Source organism: Solanum tuberosum, unplaced genomic scaffold (assembly GCF_000226075.1).
Source record: "Solanum tuberosum cultivar DM 1-3 516 R44 unplaced genomic scaffold, SolTub_3.0 scf00267, whole genome shotgun sequence".
Taxonomy (NCBI): domain Eukaryota; kingdom Viridiplantae; phylum Streptophyta; class Magnoliopsida; order Solanales; family Solanaceae; genus Solanum; species Solanum tuberosum.
The window spans coordinates 12,176-31,812 of record NW_006239199.1 but is presented as its reverse complement, the minus strand read 5'-3'; the positions used below and the strand labels follow the sequence as shown (position 1 = coordinate 31,812).

Genomic DNA, 19,637 nt, shown 5'->3' with positions numbered 1-19,637 from the left:
ATTTTTCAGACCTTTATCCCTTATTATTATTTAAGTTTCTTATTCTTATATTATTTTTCTTTTATTCTTTAATGTAATAATAAGAGAAATATAAAGAAAGAAGTGTGAATGGATAAAGACAAAAAAGTAAGAAAAAAATTTAAAACAATTTTTTGAGGATATATTGTAATTTAGTTTTTATATCTGTAAAAAGTAATTGGTGCGTCTACGATAAATTTTACAAGAAATTAAGTGAAAAAAATAAATTTGACCATTAAAATAATAAATTCAAATTAGCTATTGAATTAAAAAAAAAAATTAAAATGTGAGAAGATCAAATATACCTCTACATGGATTATTTATTTTAATAAAAAATTAATTTGAAATTAATTTTTTCACTTATGATATAGAAAAAGGGCATATGTGAGTCATTTGTATAACAATAAGGGTATATATGAACCACTTTCATAACAATGATATATCAATTATAAATAACAAAGTTAAGGGTATATCAGATCCTTTTCTAAATAAAAAATTCAAACTAAACTCATGCAATTAAGCTTCTGACTTTTAAGAAAAAACTAGGAGGCACAAAAAATTTGAAAAAAATTATGATGAAATAATAAATTAATTTAGGTGATTGACCGATAAACACTAGTATATATATATATATATAGTATAAAGTCATCACAATTTTTAGGAAGAAAAGAATTGATGAAGGAGTTAAATAGAATAGCCTGCACCATCACTATCATTGTGTTTAATGGCTTTATGAGCCTTTTCAACCACCCAGCACCTAAATAAATTTTATTTTGAATTCAAAGTCATTTTTGCATAACAAAAATCTAATCATCAATATTTATATATATATATATATATATATATATATAAATAAAGGAGGAACATAAGTCCGCTGATGTGGCATGCCTCATTGATCAGGAATTTATCTATTTTCTCAGATTTTTTAATTTTCTTAGCATTTTTTTTCTTCATTTTTATTAAAAAATTGTCAAAAAAAATAAAATTAAATACATAAGATAAATGGTACTACCGTTTTAAAGCGTCTCCTAAAACGTGGTCATATTAAAAGTCAAATTCTAATTAATTTTTAGCTTTAATTACACATTTATTGTTATTTCAAGTCCATAAAACTAATACCACTGAAAGCTTGATTTTACTATATTTTTGTTTTACTTTCATCCTCTCCCTTCTTTTAGTCATTTTCCTTACTCATTTAAACATATATATTTTCTTTTGTAACTACTTTCACATGGTTTTTTAAATCATTAGTCTTCATCCTTCATTTGTTTACATTTTTATTTGTAAAGATTTTATAAAAATATGCTAACATAAATTTTGTTCTTTTCCAGGTTCTATAGATATAGATTTATGATTTTGAATTTGGACGTTCAAAAAAAAGCAGATGATACTATAGAAAAAGGTAAGATGAATATGTTCCATATATAAATTGCATAAATATGTGTATTTAATTACATGAAAAATATATTTTCTAAATATGTATCCAGAATATTTTTCATGATATGTATCCATAATTCATTGTAAAGGTATGTTTTCTTTGTCTTTTCTTTGTATAATATGTGGCATTTCTCTAAGACCTTTATTTGTATTCATCTTTTTTCTTTTATTTAAACTAATATTTTACTGTAAAAGTGAAATATTTAATTATTACAAATTTATATATAATAGTAAAGCTGAATATAAAAACTGTGACATGACCCTCTTTTAGGGTTTCAATTGAATTTATCTTTTTTGGCCTTTTATCTAATTTTAAAGTACCAAAATATTCACCTAAAACATAAAAGACCATTAAAACTAATCATATTTACTTATATTTTCATCAATAGCCATATTTAATTTGTTTTATCATTAAAGTTATTGTTCTCTTTTCCTATAATATTTCTCAAATTCTCATCAATTATTACAAACTTTTTCATTTGATTTAAAAAGAATTCCAACAGACTATTCACGATAGTTAAATTTTATGATTTTATTTATTTTATAGTTTTTCCTTTCTTTGCTCTTTTTTTACTTTTCTTTTTATGTATTCAATTAAAAAAATTATATTTTATATAATATAAATGTATTTCTTTTATATACTTTATTTGTGTTTTTTTATTATTTAATTTCTAAGTTTTACCTCCATAACGTAAATCTATTAAACTTCAATTTTTAATAATATTATTAACTCCATGACTTTTAAGTTTTCATATTCATAGCCTTCAACTATTAAATTATAAAATTTAAGATACTTTATGATATCTCTTTTTTTATTTTCTTAGCATTTTTTTTTCATTTTTATTAAAAAATTGTCAAAAAAATATTAAATACACAAGATAAATGGTATTGCCGTTTTAAAACGTCTCCTAAAACGTGGCCATATTAAAAGTTAAATTCTAATTAATTTCTTACCTTTTAATTACACATTTATTGTCGTTTCAAGTCTATAAAAACTACTACTCAAAGCTTTACTTTACTATATTTTTGCTTTACTTTCATCCTCTCCTTTCTTTTAGTCATTTTCCTTACTCAGTTAAACATATATTTTTTTCTTCGGTAACTACTTTCACATGGTTTTTAAATAATTATTCTTCATCCTTCATTTGTTTACATTTTTATTTGTAATTTTTTTATAAAAATATGCTAACATAAATTTTGTTCTTTTCCCGATTCTATAAGTAGAGATTTATGATTTTGAATTTGGATGTTAAAAAAAAAAAGCAGATGATACTATAGAATAAGGTAAGATGAATATGTTCCATATATAAATTGCATAAATATGTGTATTTAATTACATGAAAAATATATTTTCTAAATATGTATCCAGAAATTTTTTCATGATATGTATCCAGAATTCATTGTAAAAGGTATGATTTATTTGTCTTTTCTTGTATAATATGTGGCATTTCTCTAAAACCTTTATTTGTATTTATCTTTTTTCTTTTATTTTCACTAATATTTTGCTGTAAAAGTGAAATATTTAATTTATTACAAATTTATATATAATAGTAAATCTGAATATAAAAACAGTGATATGACCCTCTCCAAGGGTTTCAATCAAATTTATCTTTTTTGGCCTTTTATCTAATTTTAAAATACCAAAAACTTCACCTAAAACATAAAAGACCATTAAAACTAATCATATTTAATTATATTTTCATCAATAGCCATATTTAATTTATTTGTCATTAAAGTTATTATTCTCTTTTCCTATAATATTTCTCAAATTCTCATCAATTATTACAAACTTTTTCATTTGATTTAAAAAGAATTCCAACAAACTATTCACGATAGTTAAATTTTATGATTTTTATTGATTTTATATTTTTTTCCCTTTCTTTTCTCTTTTTTTTATTTTTCTTTTTATTTATTCAATTCAAAAAAATAATATTTTTATAGAATATAAATGTATTTCTTTTATGCACTGTATTTGTGTTTTTTCTTTTTTATTTAAGTTTTAAGTTTTACCTCCATAATATAAATCTATTAAACTTCAATTTTTAATAATATCATTAATTCCATGACTTTTAAGTTTTCATATTCATATCCCCCAACTATTAAATTATAAAATTTAAGATACTTTTATGATATCTCTCTATTTTTTTATCAATATAAATTCACAAGTTTTTTGTTTCATGAAATTCCAACTCAAGATTATTCTTTATATTTCATTGTTCTTTGTAGTAATTATTATATTATCCATTTCATGCTTTAACTTGACACGATGAAGAAGACTCTTGAATGTTGATTAGTTTGTCAAAGAGGGTGTCGGACAAGAGATAAAAAAAGTGGGCATTGATTTTGTATTCTTATTTTTATTTATTTTCTTATGATAAGGTTCCAAGAAAGATGTGTGTGCTTTTATTCTCCATGTAACTTCTCTTTAGTTTGAATTTTTATAATATTTTATTATTGCAAGTATGTTTTTTGTTTAGATGCAAATTAGTTATTGTAACTTTATGTGTAATAATACTAACTACTAACAAAGGTTTAAAAATACTATTGCAGATAGAACTATTTATATTTTTGCTTTAAAGATTCCTCAATTTTGTTTATATAAGTTCATAATTATTTATTTCATGAAACCCTACTTGAGATTATCTTTTTTATTTCATATTTGAAATAGTGTTTTCCTTACTTTTTCTTAAAGTCTTCATCACATAACTACTAAGACATAAGTTAGTGTAATTCAATTTCATTTTGTTATGTACTCTTCAGTTCCATGATATTCACCTTTTCATAGTATGTCAACTTTGTTTTTTAGTTTGGGGCGGGACTATACAGTAAGATATTTTTACTAAATTAATTTTAATATATATCTTGTAAAAAAATATAGTTCTTTGACCCAGCTTTTTGGTTATATAAATTTCTTTTGATTAAATAAGGATAAAATTGAAAAAGAAAATATCATTAAAGTCTTCATGATTATGTAAAACACGATTCAAAGCAAAATAAAAAATAAAAAATAAACATTTATTTTGAAATGAAGGGAGTAAGAAAGTGTAAAAAATATAAAAAAGTTAAAACAAGTTCTTTATTATCTGTGAAGTGACCAAAATTACTATAGCATTTTGATTATCCAGATGTCACCTTCATGCCTATAAAAATATAATTAACTAGACAATCAAACTATACTTAGCAATTTAAATTTAATATAGTTTATGTATGCTCATTTTTTGTTTTAGACATCACAATTTCTATTTATCAAATTATTTTTATAAATTTCGCAATATGTTTCAATTATCATATAATTACCGGTTGATTCAGTCTTTTTATTATTATTATTTTCACATTATAAACTTTATGTTATTAAGTATATTTTTTTAAAGTATAAGTGAAGAAGAAATTAAAAATTCTCTTTCTTCAATCTACGATGTTTCACGAAATTACATATTATATATACAAGTAAGCTAATTATTACATATATATTGTGTGTAAATTACAAAAAATGATTAGTTTTATTTTTTATTTTATTTTCTAAGCTCTACTTTTTAAATCTGTATACGTTATAATTTCCGGCATATAAATACAACTATTTTCACTTTGTTATGGATAAACTATTTTCTTCTCTTTTTCTCAAATAATCTTTTTAGTGAGCTTTGTTTATCTTTAATCAATTTATATTTAACGAAAAATAAAAAAAGTACTTTTCCTTCTTTCATGTAATAGTATATTTTATATGTTAGAAATTAGTTCAGTGTGAATAATAAGATGAATTCAAATTTAAATTTTAATCTATTTAATTAATTTTGAACTAATAACTCTTTTATATTCAAATAATATCAAAAATTTAATTTATATTTTTGATATAATATTTTATGACCGCGCATAGCGCGGCCAAGTTACCTAGTTATACCATAATACAGATTTTCTAATAGGATTTTTTGAGTATCAGAATGAGCTCATAAGTGGGCATATTATATTGAAGAAAATTGTATCAATAATAGGATACAGAGATAAATGGATGCATGAACTAAGACGATCATATTGATAATATATTATATTTAATTACAATTTGATAATTAATATTTATTTTTTAATGGACAGTATAATATTTATTCTAATATTTTGTAAAATATAAATAGGTATATATAAATTATTGTAATTCACATAATAATACAAATGTTTAGATAGTTATTATTGATTATAGTTTTAAAAACATTTTAAAATTTGTTACACAAATTATCAAAATTATTGTAGAAGTATTAAAATAGAATGAAGAATTCACCTAATTAAGTATGCAAAATAGAATATTATTTTTATTTGTATAATATTTAGTATTACTTTTAATTATAAAAACAAATTTAAATATTTAATAGACAAAGTCTCCATATAGTCACTAACATGATCGGTGTATGTGTTTTGTATATTAGAAAGGACTAAAAATCAAGTTGAACATGAATATATATTTTTTATTCCATATATAAAAAAAAAATTGCAATTCAAATTTAAGCTGAAAAACTATTATTTTATGAATTTAAGTTGAAGATAAATATTTTTTTTGATTCTTTATCATAATTGTAGTTATCTTCAACTTGAATTAAAAATAAATACTTAAAGAATTTGAATTGAAGATAAATACCTTTTTAATTCTTAATCATTATCTCACTTATTTACAATTTGAGTTGTGAAACAAATCTTTTATGAATACTAGCAATGGTTCTCGAGTGTTGACCGCGTCTAGAGTGTAGATTTGGGTCGTGACAGATCATGATTTGGATGTTGTTTCTACTGGCCTCCTTTAGCCAGTTTTGTGCTTCTGATGTGGTAAGATAATTAAGTTAGTATGCATACATGTTTGTCATTGATTAATTAGTTCTTTATAATTAATTTACTTTGGCTTATCTGTGTTGAAGTTTAATGAAGTATTCAAGACGGAGGAGGAATACTATTCTTCACTTGAGGTTTTATAATTTATAGTAATATCTAGTCATTGCGATTGGGGTTATACAGTTAGCCATAATTACTTTCTTAGTTTTTATGATACTTGTTTTTTTTAAATTTGCTTTCAGGTGCTGCAAGAGTATTCCACTTGGAGAGTCTGTTACCAGCATATCACATCACTAGAATTGACGAATTAGTGGGTAGAGACCGAGCTAGACACGCACGGATTCTGCGAACAACCACTAGTGGAGTCATCAATTTTCCACTGAACAATTTCTTCGACCTCAATCTCGTTGGGTATTTATCTTACCTACTACCATCAAATATGTGTCACACGTGCATCTTGTGCGCTTTCTATACATTATATGTGTATCTCTTGTTAATTATGTAGTATTTTTTTTAAAATATCACATATATATTGAATGAAATTAATTAATAGCTTATAAAATCAAACTTTATTAAAGAATCCAAACATATTCAACAAAACTAGTATCGTGCGTCGCGCGCATCTTATGTGCATTACACATAAAATGATACTATAATATAAAAAAAATTGTAATATATACCAATAATTGCACGGAAATGAATGAACTTTCAGGAAAGTGCAATTCTCATTATGCACCTTATGGAGGAGTTGTATGAGATAAAATTTCTGAAGACTCTTTCAATTGAATGACAACGACTAATTAATGTTTTTCTTACAAGTACTTGAAATATACATGAACTAATGCCAATGATTTTTCATTTAATTAATTTACTTATTATTTGAAGTGAATTTACTAATTAGTAGTAATGTTACAGAAGTGGTATTTAGATGAGGAGTAAAAAAATGGTTCAATATTTAAAAAAATATTTTGATAATTTAACTTTACATTGATTTTTTTTTAATAAAATACAATGATTGTTATTATATTTTCTTTCATTTGTTAATGGTTTTACAACCAATGTTATTGACCAATGTATTTCACTGATTTTTATTTATGCTTTTTATAATTTTAGCATATGTTATTCGAAAGTAAAAGTGGGATCACTGTCAAGAGAATACAAATTGTTGATAGATATTAAGAGTGAGGTTTCGTGGATTTCATGTAATTCTTGCAACAATTGTTTTAATAAACTATAATATAGAAAAGTTATGTTGTAATTTTTTTAGTTTCTTGTATAAACTATAATATAGAAAAGTTATGTTTTTTAGATTTTTCTAAAGTCATTATTATGTTCTTGCAGGTTGAGTTGAACTTTTATGACATTGGCACTCAACAACTGTAACTGTCATTTCTTGTTCAGCCTCAGTGTGTAAATGCACAAGGACAAAGCAATGTGGTTATACCTTGAATTACGTGGATGAGAGTCGTACAACTGGCTATTTTGAATATTTGGACACAATCTTAAGGACTTCGTTGATCGCTAGCTCTTTAGCACTAATTATTTTGGGTGAGTAATCTTTCTTATAAATTTTCTCAAGTCATTTAGGATAGGGGGACTTCTGATTACAACGTAAAAATAAAAATAATTATTTAAAACTGATAGGACTATATGATTTATTAGTCTCAACATAACAAAGTTAGTCTCAACGTAACAAAGTTAGTTTCGGCATAACAAAGTTTTGAAGAAATTATTAGTCTCAACATAACAAAGTTAATGTATGATTTTTCAGTTCGTTATGAAAAAAAATTAAAATAAAGATCATGATCTGAGCATTATTTCTACTGGTCTGTGATAGCCAAATATGTGCTTCTAATGTGGTAAGATAATTAGTTAGTATGCACGCATGTTTGTCATGGATTAATTAGTTTTGTATAATTAATTTTATTTTGATCATCTGTGTTGAAGTTTAATGAAGTATTCAAAACGGAGGAGGAGTACTATTCTTCAGGTGAGGGTTTACAATTTATAGTAAAACTTATAGTACAATTTATAGTAATATTTAGTCGTTGTAATTAAGGTTATAAGTGATCCCCTCTTGCCATAAGTACTTTCTTAGCTTTTATAATATACGTTTTTGAAATTTGCTTTCAGGTGCTGCAGAAGTACTGCACCTGGAGAGTCTGTTACCAGCAAATCACACCACTACAATCAACGAATTGGAGGCTAGAGACTGAGCTAGACACGCTCGAATTCTGTGTACCACTACTACTAGAGTCATCAATTTTTAAGTGAATAGTTCCTTCGACCTGAATCTAGTTGAGTATTTGTCTTACCTGCTACCATCAATTATGTGTCACACGTGCATCTTGTGCATTTTTTATGCATTATACGTGTATCTCTGGTTAATTATGTAGTATTTTTTTCTTAAAATATCATATATATGTTGAATGAAATTAATTAATAGCTTATAAGTCTAACTTTAGTAAACAGTGTAAGTATATTCAACAAAACTAGTATCGTATGTTGCCTATGGATCTCATGTGCATTACACATGCATCTTTTGTCAATTAATAATTTTATTTAAAAAATCATATATATAATAAAAGTTTTCTTTTTCTTTTTCCAAAATGCGCACATTGGATGAAAGTCTCATTTCTTATGAAATGAAAATCGCCAAAGAAAAAGAGGTAGTACTAACAATTGCCCTTCCCCTCAAATTTATCATACGAAGAAAAAATTTTCAATTTAAATTGATTCAAAAATATTGCATCCTTGATAGACTAAAAGGTATTCAAAACAACACCCTCTTTGGTAACTGACGATATTTCATCTTTTGCCAATTTAATCATATCAAGAATGACTTCATGCTATCTAATTTTTTCATGGTTAATGTTTTGTATTTCGATAATGAATATTTAAGTCAAATTATTAAGTATCTAATTGATTTCTTTGGTGACTTGAATAGGTTCTCTAATAATGTAACTGAGATGTTTCCTCGAGTTACTCTACACTTTGCTAAGATCAGTAGACTACCTAAGTTATATGGGCTCTTTTATAGGTATTTGAACCTGTATTTGAAATTTGAAATTTGAAATTTGTCATTGCATACCAACATACATTGTATTAGACTAAATGTTCAATAAAAGATAATTCATATATACATTATAATTTTTCTATTATTAATTACCTGATAATTTGTTTCTAAATTAAACTACCCTCAAATTGTAAAAGAACAAATTAAGCATATGCTCGAGGACAAATAGTACATTGCGTATTAGTCTTTTTTGGATCGATCGAGTTAAAAACAAAATAAAACTTAAGAATTTATTTAAGAAAAAATAAATCTTAAGAAATTGTTCAGACTTATAGTCTATCTGGTCAAATTTTTGAGAGGCTAAAAGTTTTTTTTTTCCTTTCAAAAAATGTTTATTTTAAAAATATGAAGTGTTTGACCAAGCTTTTGAAGAAAATAAATGTATCTAAAAAGTTGGAGTAGTTATTTTCAAGAACTTTAAAAAGTAGTTATTTTTCTATAATATAAAACATAGAAACACTATTAAAAGTGGAAAAAGATTCAGTCAAATAATGTTCAATGGCCTCTTAGATTAATGTTATGTGGATCACAAAATAATGTATTGTTGTGATTCATTTCAAATCTTACACTTAATAGAAAAGTCAAAAATAGTGAAAGTAAAGCTAACAATATTCATTAAAATAATTCGATTATTGAACATTTACACCAAATATCGCCCTATCCGAAAAATAGCACTCTCCGGGAGGATTTTTTGTTAATTCAGTGAGTAAATTGTCACTGTCAACGTCTTAATTAAAAAAAATACCACTGCCAATGCCATTTTTTTAATTAAGACATTGACAGTGGTAATTTACTCACTGAATTAAAAAAATTCTCCTACACAGTGCTATTTTTTCTAATAGGGCGCTATTTGGTGTAAATCTAAAATAATCGAATTATTTAATGGATAACGTTAGCTTTACTTTATTATTTTTAGCTTTTATGGTAAGTATAAGATTTGAAATGAATCTCAACCATACATTATTTTATGTTTCACATGGTACTAATCTAAAAGCTCATTGAACATTACTCCCTCTGTCCCTAATTACTTGTTCACTTTTCCTTTTATAGTTGTCCTTAATTACTTGTCAATTTTGACAAATCAAGAAAAGATAAAAATTTTTTACCTATTATACCCTCACTTAATTCCTTTGAAAAAGGTAGAATTTTTTGAAAATCTTAAATTCTTAATTCATCTACTTCATAATTAATAGGGGTAAAATGGTAAACTTACTATGTCAATAATTGTTTTCTTAATAGATGTGTCAATTCAGAAGTGGACAAGTAATTAGGGACAGAGGGAGTACTTGATTGGATCTTTTTTCATTGAAAAGGGCTCAATTATTCAATGTACTCCATCCATCAAACAATAGTTGTCCACTATACTAAAAGTAGTTGTCCAACAATACTTGTCCAATTTAGAAAATCAAAAGATAATTTACCTTTTGTGTCTATTTTACCCTTGCTATTAAATATTTCATCCGTTTAAAAAAGAACGACTTCTTTTCCATTTTAGTCTGTTTCAAAATGAATGACCTCTTTCTTTTTTTGGTGACATTTTAATTGAACTTTCCAGGTAGCATGTTTAAGACCACAAGATTAAAGGGCAATTTTGTACATTTGACATAACTTTAATTCAGGACCACAAGATTCAAAAGTCTTCTTTATTTTCTTAAACTCCGTGCCAAGTCAAATTAGACCATTCTTTGTGAAACGGAGGGAGTATTATTTATCGTCTAACACATTTTTCAAAACATTAAATTTAATAAAATTAAAGGATAATATAGTAAAATTACCTTTATTATTTATTATTTCTTAAGGGATGTGTCAAGTCAATAATGGACAACTATTATTGGAGTATTTACCAAAGTCCATTTGTGAATTTATGTAAAAGAGTGGAAAAGAAGGGGTAAATGGAAGTTTGAAAAAGTACTGCAACCAAATACATTATCAACACAATGACATAATAGGAATTAAAAAAAAAATCTTGAACCACACAATTTTCAAAGCGTACAAATAATACAAGCATAAAAAAATAGAATTATACATAAATAACTAAATTGTCCTTTAATGAAATGCTAATGCCCAGAAGCACACATGTCGACCAATTGGTGTGTGCTTCTATCCCCTAGATGGTAGTACTTATCTTCAATAATAGTTAATGAATTTGAATCGAAGATAAATATCTTTTCAATTATTATCATTATCTCACTTATCTTTAATTTGAATTTGAGTTGAGAAATAAATCATTATGAATATATTCTATTTCTGTATCATTATCCAACTTAAATTGAAGATGAATATATTTTTAATTTATCATTTTTGTTGTACAAGTAACATTTATTTAAACATTAATATTGTACAAGTAACATCATTCAAGTAAACTATTACACCTACTTTGAATTTTTTTAATTAAATGTTTACCTAATGCAATTTGACTTTGTATAACTATATATCACATCATAATACATGTTTATTCACTATTTAATGTCTATTTTACTTGATTATTATATTAAAATAAATATCTATATTAATTTATTCAGTTTGAAAAATTAAGAAATATTTTTTTATTTTATACCTATTTTACCTTACTTATTTCAATTCATTCCTCAACATTTAGATAATACTAATAATTCGTGATGATAGAAAAATACTCTTAGTGGAAAGGCAAATATTTTTTTTTTAAAATTATGGGAGGAAAGAAAGGAACAAAAAAAGAAACCAACCAAATCTATTAGCCAAACATGTGCCTAAAATACATGAAATTGTGGTTATTGTTACATAAAAAAATGATGGATGACTAAAAAAGAGATGGACACCACATATTAAAGCTATATATAATTGTCCTTTATTCTTCTTATGGTTTCCAAATCCCAGTTACTATTTACATAGCAACAAGGCATTTTCCTATGATAAAAAATCTACTATATTTTTTTCTACTTGACATTATTTTTGAGTGAAAAAAAAAATGACTGAATCTACGACGACGAAGCTTGAAGAACAATTAATGGATAGAGAGGAAGAGAAAGGTGATGAGAAACTAAGAGAAATGTTTCTAGTAGAGCTGAATCTTGTTCTTGTTCTCTCATTTTTTTCGTTATCATCTGAAGAACGAAAATTAGAGGAATTTGAGATCGATAATGATAAAGATCATCAAGAACACAACATTATTTCTAAAGTTAATTCCAAGAAACGTGGAGGAATCAATAAATACAGAGCTACTGAACATGAATTTCCCAGGTTTCAAACCAAGATTAAGGATTGCAGGTAAGGTTTTCACAAATAATGATGGTGTTTGTGCGCCTTTAGATACTTGTTATCGTTCACCAGCATAAGTAACGAATTATTTTAATCTTTATGTTGTTTTAAAAGTAATCAAGATTCTCTCTTTTCATTCAGACACTGCAGAAGAATGTGAAGAATAACATCTTTGTGGCAAAAAGAAAGAAAAGGTCTTTTCCATTTATGGATAGATGACAATGAAGAAAGAGGCATTTGTATTCAACTTTACAAAAGCATTATACACTTCTACTAAATACTTTTGATAAAAAAAAATCAGCAATTTATAGCCATAGCAAAAAAAGTAGATAAATAAAAAGTTTCGTAGTCTTATAAAACCACAAGTAAACAATGTATTGACAAATCTAGTGATGTTTTAACTCTTTAGTTTGTCAACATAGATCAAAGCTATCTATGTCAATGTATATTTGATTTTGTTCATGCTTTACATGGTCATTTCCCCCATTTTCTTTGGTTTTTCACTTGGCGTTCAATATCCATTTTTGAACCAGACTAATTCGAATTTGTGATGACAAGTCCAAAGCTCCCTACTAAAAAGAGCTCAATCTCAATTCCCAAGATTCAAACCCGAAACTTCTGGTTAAGAACAAATGGTACTTATCACATCACCCACCACAACCTTGGTGGTTGGTCATTTCCCTTTATCCATGAACACCCACACAAGGGATAGGAATAAATGGGTTTATCCTTTCCATCTTTATTCTCAAACAGCCATTTAAACAACTAAAGGCAAGAGAATAAAGGGGTTTGCATCTCCAATGGAGATTGCAGCTACACAGAGAAAATATATATAATACTATTGGCAGGACCATATTTTGCATCATTAGAACACAATGCACAAATAGGCTACAAACTGAAAAGATACAAATAGGAGTGGACTTGTATAATTTCGAGGAACTGATCATATAACCAAAAATAAGCTGTTGAAAACACATGAATATTCGTATTCTCTCACTAACAAAGGCACTCAAATTATTCATTACACTATTCTTGATAATTTTCTTATTGACAACACGACTAAATAAAGCAACAACCACATACAGTTGGAAGTTCTAAACACAGGCTAGGAACAGGACTCTAAATTTGCCGTCTAGACTATGTAACCACCATGTTATTATTATAACCCTTTGTATCCTTGCCTACAAAATTATCATAAGAATGAGATAAATACTGGAGCTTCTCTTCATTAGTCAGAAATTCTGATCTCAACTCCCAATAGGTCCTTCACTTGCTCATACGCCACGAAAGCAATAGATATTGAAGGAACAACCTGAACAAGACAGCACCATCAGGATGAAATCAAGAAAACTGACATGACAAAGGAACAAAAAGTTATTATGAAAAAGGAAATAAAATCCTAGTAACTCGGTAGGTCACAGAAAAGAGGACTGTAACAGCCTCTTTACAGAAACATACAGAGAAGGTTGCATTCAGTATATGTTCACTCCAAACCTAGCTCGCACTAGCAAGGAACAGTGTTTTTTTTATGACTGAGAATCACCAAGGGTTAGTGACGCACGATTTGGAACTCACAGATCATAGGCACGCTCCTCTACATTAACAGGGAAGGATTTCATGCTCAGAGTATCCCCTTAATTTTATTTGTCTTGGATCAGTATTCAGTGGCAACAAATTATTAGAGAAGAGCAGTTCTCAAATTATACTAATTAACTGAAGCATATCAATATTCCATCTCTATGTGATGCTTGATACTTTTCACTACGCATAAGAAACACTAAGCTTGTTTGAACTATCCAACTAAGCATAAAATAATGGTTGTTTCATAACAACTATGAACGAATGAACGATAACCATCTTTTTATGCATGGAACTCAATGTTCTACAAAGTATCAGATATCCTCCAGGATATCGGTGGAATTTAATTTGCCCGTGCAAATACGTCTCAACAAAAGAATGTACTAGTCTGATTTGGCAAGATTATCAAAGTAAGCTGATAGTTGATGATACACATAATTACACAAGTTAGTATTTGGGAACCCATAATTAACAATGTCTCCATCAATAATAATGGGAAAAACATTTTAGTGTAGAAGTGCATACAATACACAAGATAACAATGATAAAGTATGTCTTATCAGAAGCAAAACTAATGTCTACTCAGAAACAGTAAATTTTATGATGAAATGGTTATGGAGACTAGCATCCAGTGAACAAGCACTATGGAAAGAACTTATCAAGCAGAAGTATGAAATGGAGGATCACTGGTCTACCAAAATGGTCACTAGTACTTATGGAACTAGCATCTGGAGGGCCATCAGAAACTTTTGGCCAAAATTAGGAGAAAATTGCAGCATTAGAATAGGAAATGGCATGAAGGTCTCCTTCTGTGAGGACAGCTGGTTAGAACAAGGCTCTCTAAAAACCCTCTTCCCAGATATCTACATTCTGAACCAACAACAAAAAGACACTGTGGCAGAAGTTTGGTCAAATCAGGGATGGAATTTGAGTTTTAGAAGGCCCCTAAATGATTGGGAGATCCAAAGACTAGTAGATTTCTTTGGAATCCTTGAACAATTCAAAGGAACCTCTACCTCCCAAGATGGATTGTTTTGGAATCATAACTGCAATGGAAATTTTAGTGTGAAGGAAGCTTACAAAAAGACTCAACTCCTTTCATCCATCAAGTTACTGGCTGGCCATGGGAAACTTATCTGGAAAGTTAAAATAACCTCCTAAAGTGTCCTGCTTCACTTGGCTACTAGCAAAGCAGGCTGTTTTGACTCAGGAGAACCTCATGAAAAGGGGTATCCAACTGAGCCCTAGGTGTTTCCTCTGTGGAGAAGTGGCTGAAACAGTCAATCACCTCTTTCTTCACTATAGGATCACTAATATTTTGTGGAGCATTTTCATCAATTCGAAGGACCTATCTTGGGTGATGCCAAGAAATATTGTCCAGGCCCTAAAGATATGGAGTAGCTCTGCCTACATTTCTGGTCATAAAGAAAGATGGAAGATCATCCCCACCTGTATCTGGTGGTCTGTGTGGAAAGAGAGGAACCTCAGATGCTTCCAGAACAAAAGTAACAGCATCCAGAAGATGAAGATGAATTGCTTGGTTTTATTTCATTTTTGGTGTAAACAGGAGTATATGGAAGATCTAGAATCAGTAATGAATGCTTTAGGCACCTTGTAATTTTTGTTTATTTAGGATTGAAGATCTTCCTGATACTCTCCTTTTATTTGTAATTAGTAAACCTGTAACAAGTTGTGGCAGGTTTGATTTTTTGGAATATAATACAAGACTGTTACCCTCTACAAAAAAAAAAACAGTAAATTTTGTTTAAGCAAGTAAACACTCAATTGCAACACTACAGTATAGTAAGTGAAGAGGTGCTCACAACTCCAAGAACTTAAGCAACTAATAAAACATATCACGGGACTTGGTTCAAATAACAAAAACAGGAAGGATAAAAGGCTGTACGTGAACTTGAAGCTAAATTGCTCGGACTCGGATGTGGGTACCCAATACGGGTGTGGATCTAGAGGTCAAAACCTTAATAATCTAAAATATAAGATTCAGATACAGGTAAGGTATTCCAAGGAGAAATATTGATCAAGAGGAGAATCCTAGGAGATAAAAATAAAAGGAAAAGGACTGACATAGACATTTCTATATACAAGTTATTCTATTTTCTTCAATTTCACCTTATCTTTCGTTTTGATTACAGAATCGTAGGTATATCTCCCGAAGTTCTCCATTAACTTTGGTCAAAGTACCCAAATTCGGTAGGGATCCCACACCCATGTCATGTTGACACAGGTGCGGCATCAAAAGTGAAGTGTCTGAGTAACTTAGCTGGAAGGTAATAATATTGAAAAACAAGACTAACCTTCACTGAATTGGGCACTAAACCCTTGTACAAGGCTCTGACACCCTCATACTTTACAGTTTTCCTGAAAGCATCAATCATTCCAGTATATTCGAGGGGAGCCTTGCTCCTCCCATCACCAGTAACAATAGATGCAGCATGACTCCATCCCACCATCTGCATCCTTCTACGAATAACATCAAGAGGGTAGGCAACAGTTTGTCCAACTGTTCCTGCAGCAGCTCCACATGCCAGCCTTGTAACAACCCCAAGCTCAGAATTATCAACAAGACCAAATGGTTTTGTTTTGACCAACCAGTCTTTTAAAGATTCATATACAGCAAAATTAAGCCCCACATATGGAATCTGCAATCACCAAATAAAATGATAAGCATTTGCAAGAATGATAAGAACTCCCCACTAGTGTTATGTTTTCTTCTCTTTTCCTTTTTTTTTCTGGATAGGTTCCTTCCTTTTCCTTTCATCCAAGATTCAGGGAGAAGGGGATTGATCTTTAACCTTTTCCATAGAAAAATTGGGCTATAATACTAATTAGCTAATTGACTGTTGGTTTATGTTATTCACCTTGAAAAGAGAATGGAACTTTTATTTCTTCTTCATGGACAGCTTCTCAAATGAAGACAACAATGCATTTCAAGAATATGATTGCCAAATTAATTCACGTATCTTTTACTTCATAGAAAACATTGAAAGTGGAGATCTCTATTATGATTTACCATTAAATCTAGTGAGCATGGTTATTAAATTATCACAAGTACTGGTAACCAGCTCCTTTGATCCAGGGAACGATAACTTACAACTCCTATGACAGAAGGAGTCCATCCTTTATACAAAGCTCGTGGACCCTCCTCGCGAAGCACAGTTGACAGTGCATGAAACATTCCTCTGTATTGATAAGGAGAGTTCTCTGTCTGCAGAGCAGAGAAGAGGATTTTAGAGGGCACCTTCGCAAAATAATACCCAGAGGAATAAATCAAAACTCATAACATTTATTCAGAAGGATTCACAAAATTACCTGCACAGTGAGTCTTCCTCGCACCATATCCATTGGGTAAGTTGCAGACATGGCAATTATGCCAGCACAAGCACCAGCTCCGAGACGTAATAGTGGAGTGAGCTGAGCGTCCTCTGTCGTAAAGGAAGATGGCATTTCCATTTTCTTGTTAAACTTGAATGTAATAGTTTCGCATATAAAGAACAAAACAAGCAAAATCATGCAATTGTTTCATCAACTAAATGCAGACCTCTTAGAAAGAACCTTTATCAGATGATAGTTTGTCTAAGAGAGCATAGTTTGTGCAGATGAGTCCAGCAATTTAATGCACACATAGAGTTAGGGGATTGAAATGCCTTGGGAGCTTTTGTGATCAGCCGATCCTCCAACCTAGGGGAACTTCTCAGTTTTAGATGTGAAACTACGCATCCATTTAGTTATAGCCTTATGAATCTTTTACTTTCAGTGCATTAAATTGTTGGTTATAGCCTAGGGAAACTACGCATCCATTGGGTTATAGCCTTATGGATCTTTTACTTCCATTGCATTTTATTCTTAATTAAATTTGCATTGGATCTGCAAGATTGCAAGTCTTTTGAGATTACTTCCCTGCATGTAATTCTACCTTCTCCCCCCTTTTTAGCACCTTGTGCAACATCTATCAATTGTTGCATTTAGAGGTCTATTCACGACAAATATCCTTCCAGTTCTTCTCTTATTTTATCCACCAACAAATGATACTTGAAGCCTACTTTGGACGTGATTATTTCTAACTTTATCCAATCTTGTATGACAACACACTCATCTAAACATTCCCATTTTTACTACACTCATCTTGTGGACACGTCATGAACTAGAGACCCAGCAATTACTCCCATATATAGAGAAGCTCTTCCACTATTATAACATAAACGCAACTAGGAAAGAAAAAGAGTTCTGCTGAGAAAGGGATTAACTACAAAAGGGAAGAAGACACTGGTGATATTACAGCAATCACTGAAACTTGGTCTCACAATCTGAGGCATTATTATGCTTGAACTTGGTGAAGGAGACTCATTTTCCACTAAATGACTGCCCACAGCCCAAAGTTGCATCTCTATGCTCGACAGATTGGGGTTTTACCATCCAAATAGCAAATACACATAATGTGAACAGCAAGGGCAATACACATAAATCAAGTGATAAACAAAGCTTTGCATTTCCAACTAGCGAAGCAAACATCAGCAGAAAATGAGTCTAAACTAGGATTGAAGGCAAAGGAGAAAGGAACTTCATATAGGTATATGACATACAAAGCACAAGCTACAACACAGTAATGTGTAATAACATCCAAAAAGACAAGAACTATTCCTAACAGTTTTCTACAAACGAGTAGTTAGGTTTCCTCCCATGATTGGACTCATCAATGAAATATCAGTCCCATTAAAATGCAAGGATGGTGAAACGAAAACAAACACAGTGAAGCCCCCATAAAAAATCCCTATTTTTTCTTCCAATGGATAATCTCCATGACCAGTATATAACTTGAAAGGAAGAGACGTACCAATTCCAGTTTGCTGCCGGTATAAATATAATATACCCCTGTTCCAATATCAAGGAAGAAATCAGTTAGCGGGAACAGAATGATGTAACTGTAACATGAGAAACAAGTTGGAAATTCAACAATCCTTTAGTGACTTGAGACATCAACAATAGCCATCTTCAGAAAGTACTTCACGGGGCACTTCTCAAGACCTCATCTTCACCTACCCTTAACAAAGTTTTTCCCCTATTATACCTAATAAAAGGGTAGATTAGTAGGGATGTAAATAGGGCAGGTTAGGGTAGGGCATTGACCTATTAATATTTTCACCCATCCCGTTTAGCATTTTTCAAATATATTACCCTGTCCCACTCCACCCCATCTACAACAATAATGCAAGACTAAGCTACAGTTAAACGGTGAAATCTTCATATGATTTTTGGTTTCAGAAAACAAAGGAATTGGGAGACCACCACTAAACTGTACTGCAAGAATATCCATCAAAGAATGTAGCAAAGTGTCTAATATGCATCCATCAAAGAACAACATTGTTTATTACTTTTCTCTGTGCGCGCGAAAGGACCAGTGAAAGAGGCAAGGTGTGTGTGGGTGGGTGGGTGAAAAAGGGGGAAAAAAAAGGAAGGGAAA

The 19,637-nt window shown here is 29.3% G+C and overlaps 2 protein-coding genes across 2 annotated transcripts in view; one reads left to right on the top strand and one right to left on the bottom strand.

Moving 5' to 3' along the window:
* The first annotated feature begins 12,165 nt into the window (after positions 1–12,165).
* On the top strand, positions 12,166–13,066 carry LOC102592273 (uncharacterized). Its single transcript, XM_006358579.2, has 2 exons — positions 12,166–12,589; positions 12,722–13,066. Exons 1-2 carry the CDS (start codon positions 12,291–12,293, stop codon positions 12,738–12,740), a joined length of 318 nt encoding a protein of 105 aa, XP_006358641.1. The 5' UTR covers positions 12,166–12,290; the 3' UTR covers positions 12,741–13,066.
* Positions 13,067–13,499: 433 nt separating this feature from the next.
* The window catches only part of LOC102591948 (mitochondrial adenine nucleotide transporter ADNT1-like), an 8,936-nt gene continuing 2,798 nt past the window's right edge, over positions 13,500–19,637 (bottom strand). The window contains exons 4-8 of the mRNA XM_006358578.2: positions 19,011–19,048; positions 17,489–17,601; positions 17,271–17,384; positions 16,474–16,818; positions 13,500–13,892 (exon numbers count right to left, since the gene is read on the bottom strand). Of these exons, the coding sequence (XP_006358640.1) occupies positions 13,809–13,892; positions 16,474–16,818; positions 17,271–17,384; positions 17,489–17,601; positions 19,011–19,048 (694 nt within the window). The 3' untranslated portion in view covers positions 13,500–13,808. The remainder of the gene's footprint in view (positions 13,893–16,473; positions 16,819–17,270; positions 17,385–17,488; positions 17,602–19,010; positions 19,049–19,637) is intronic.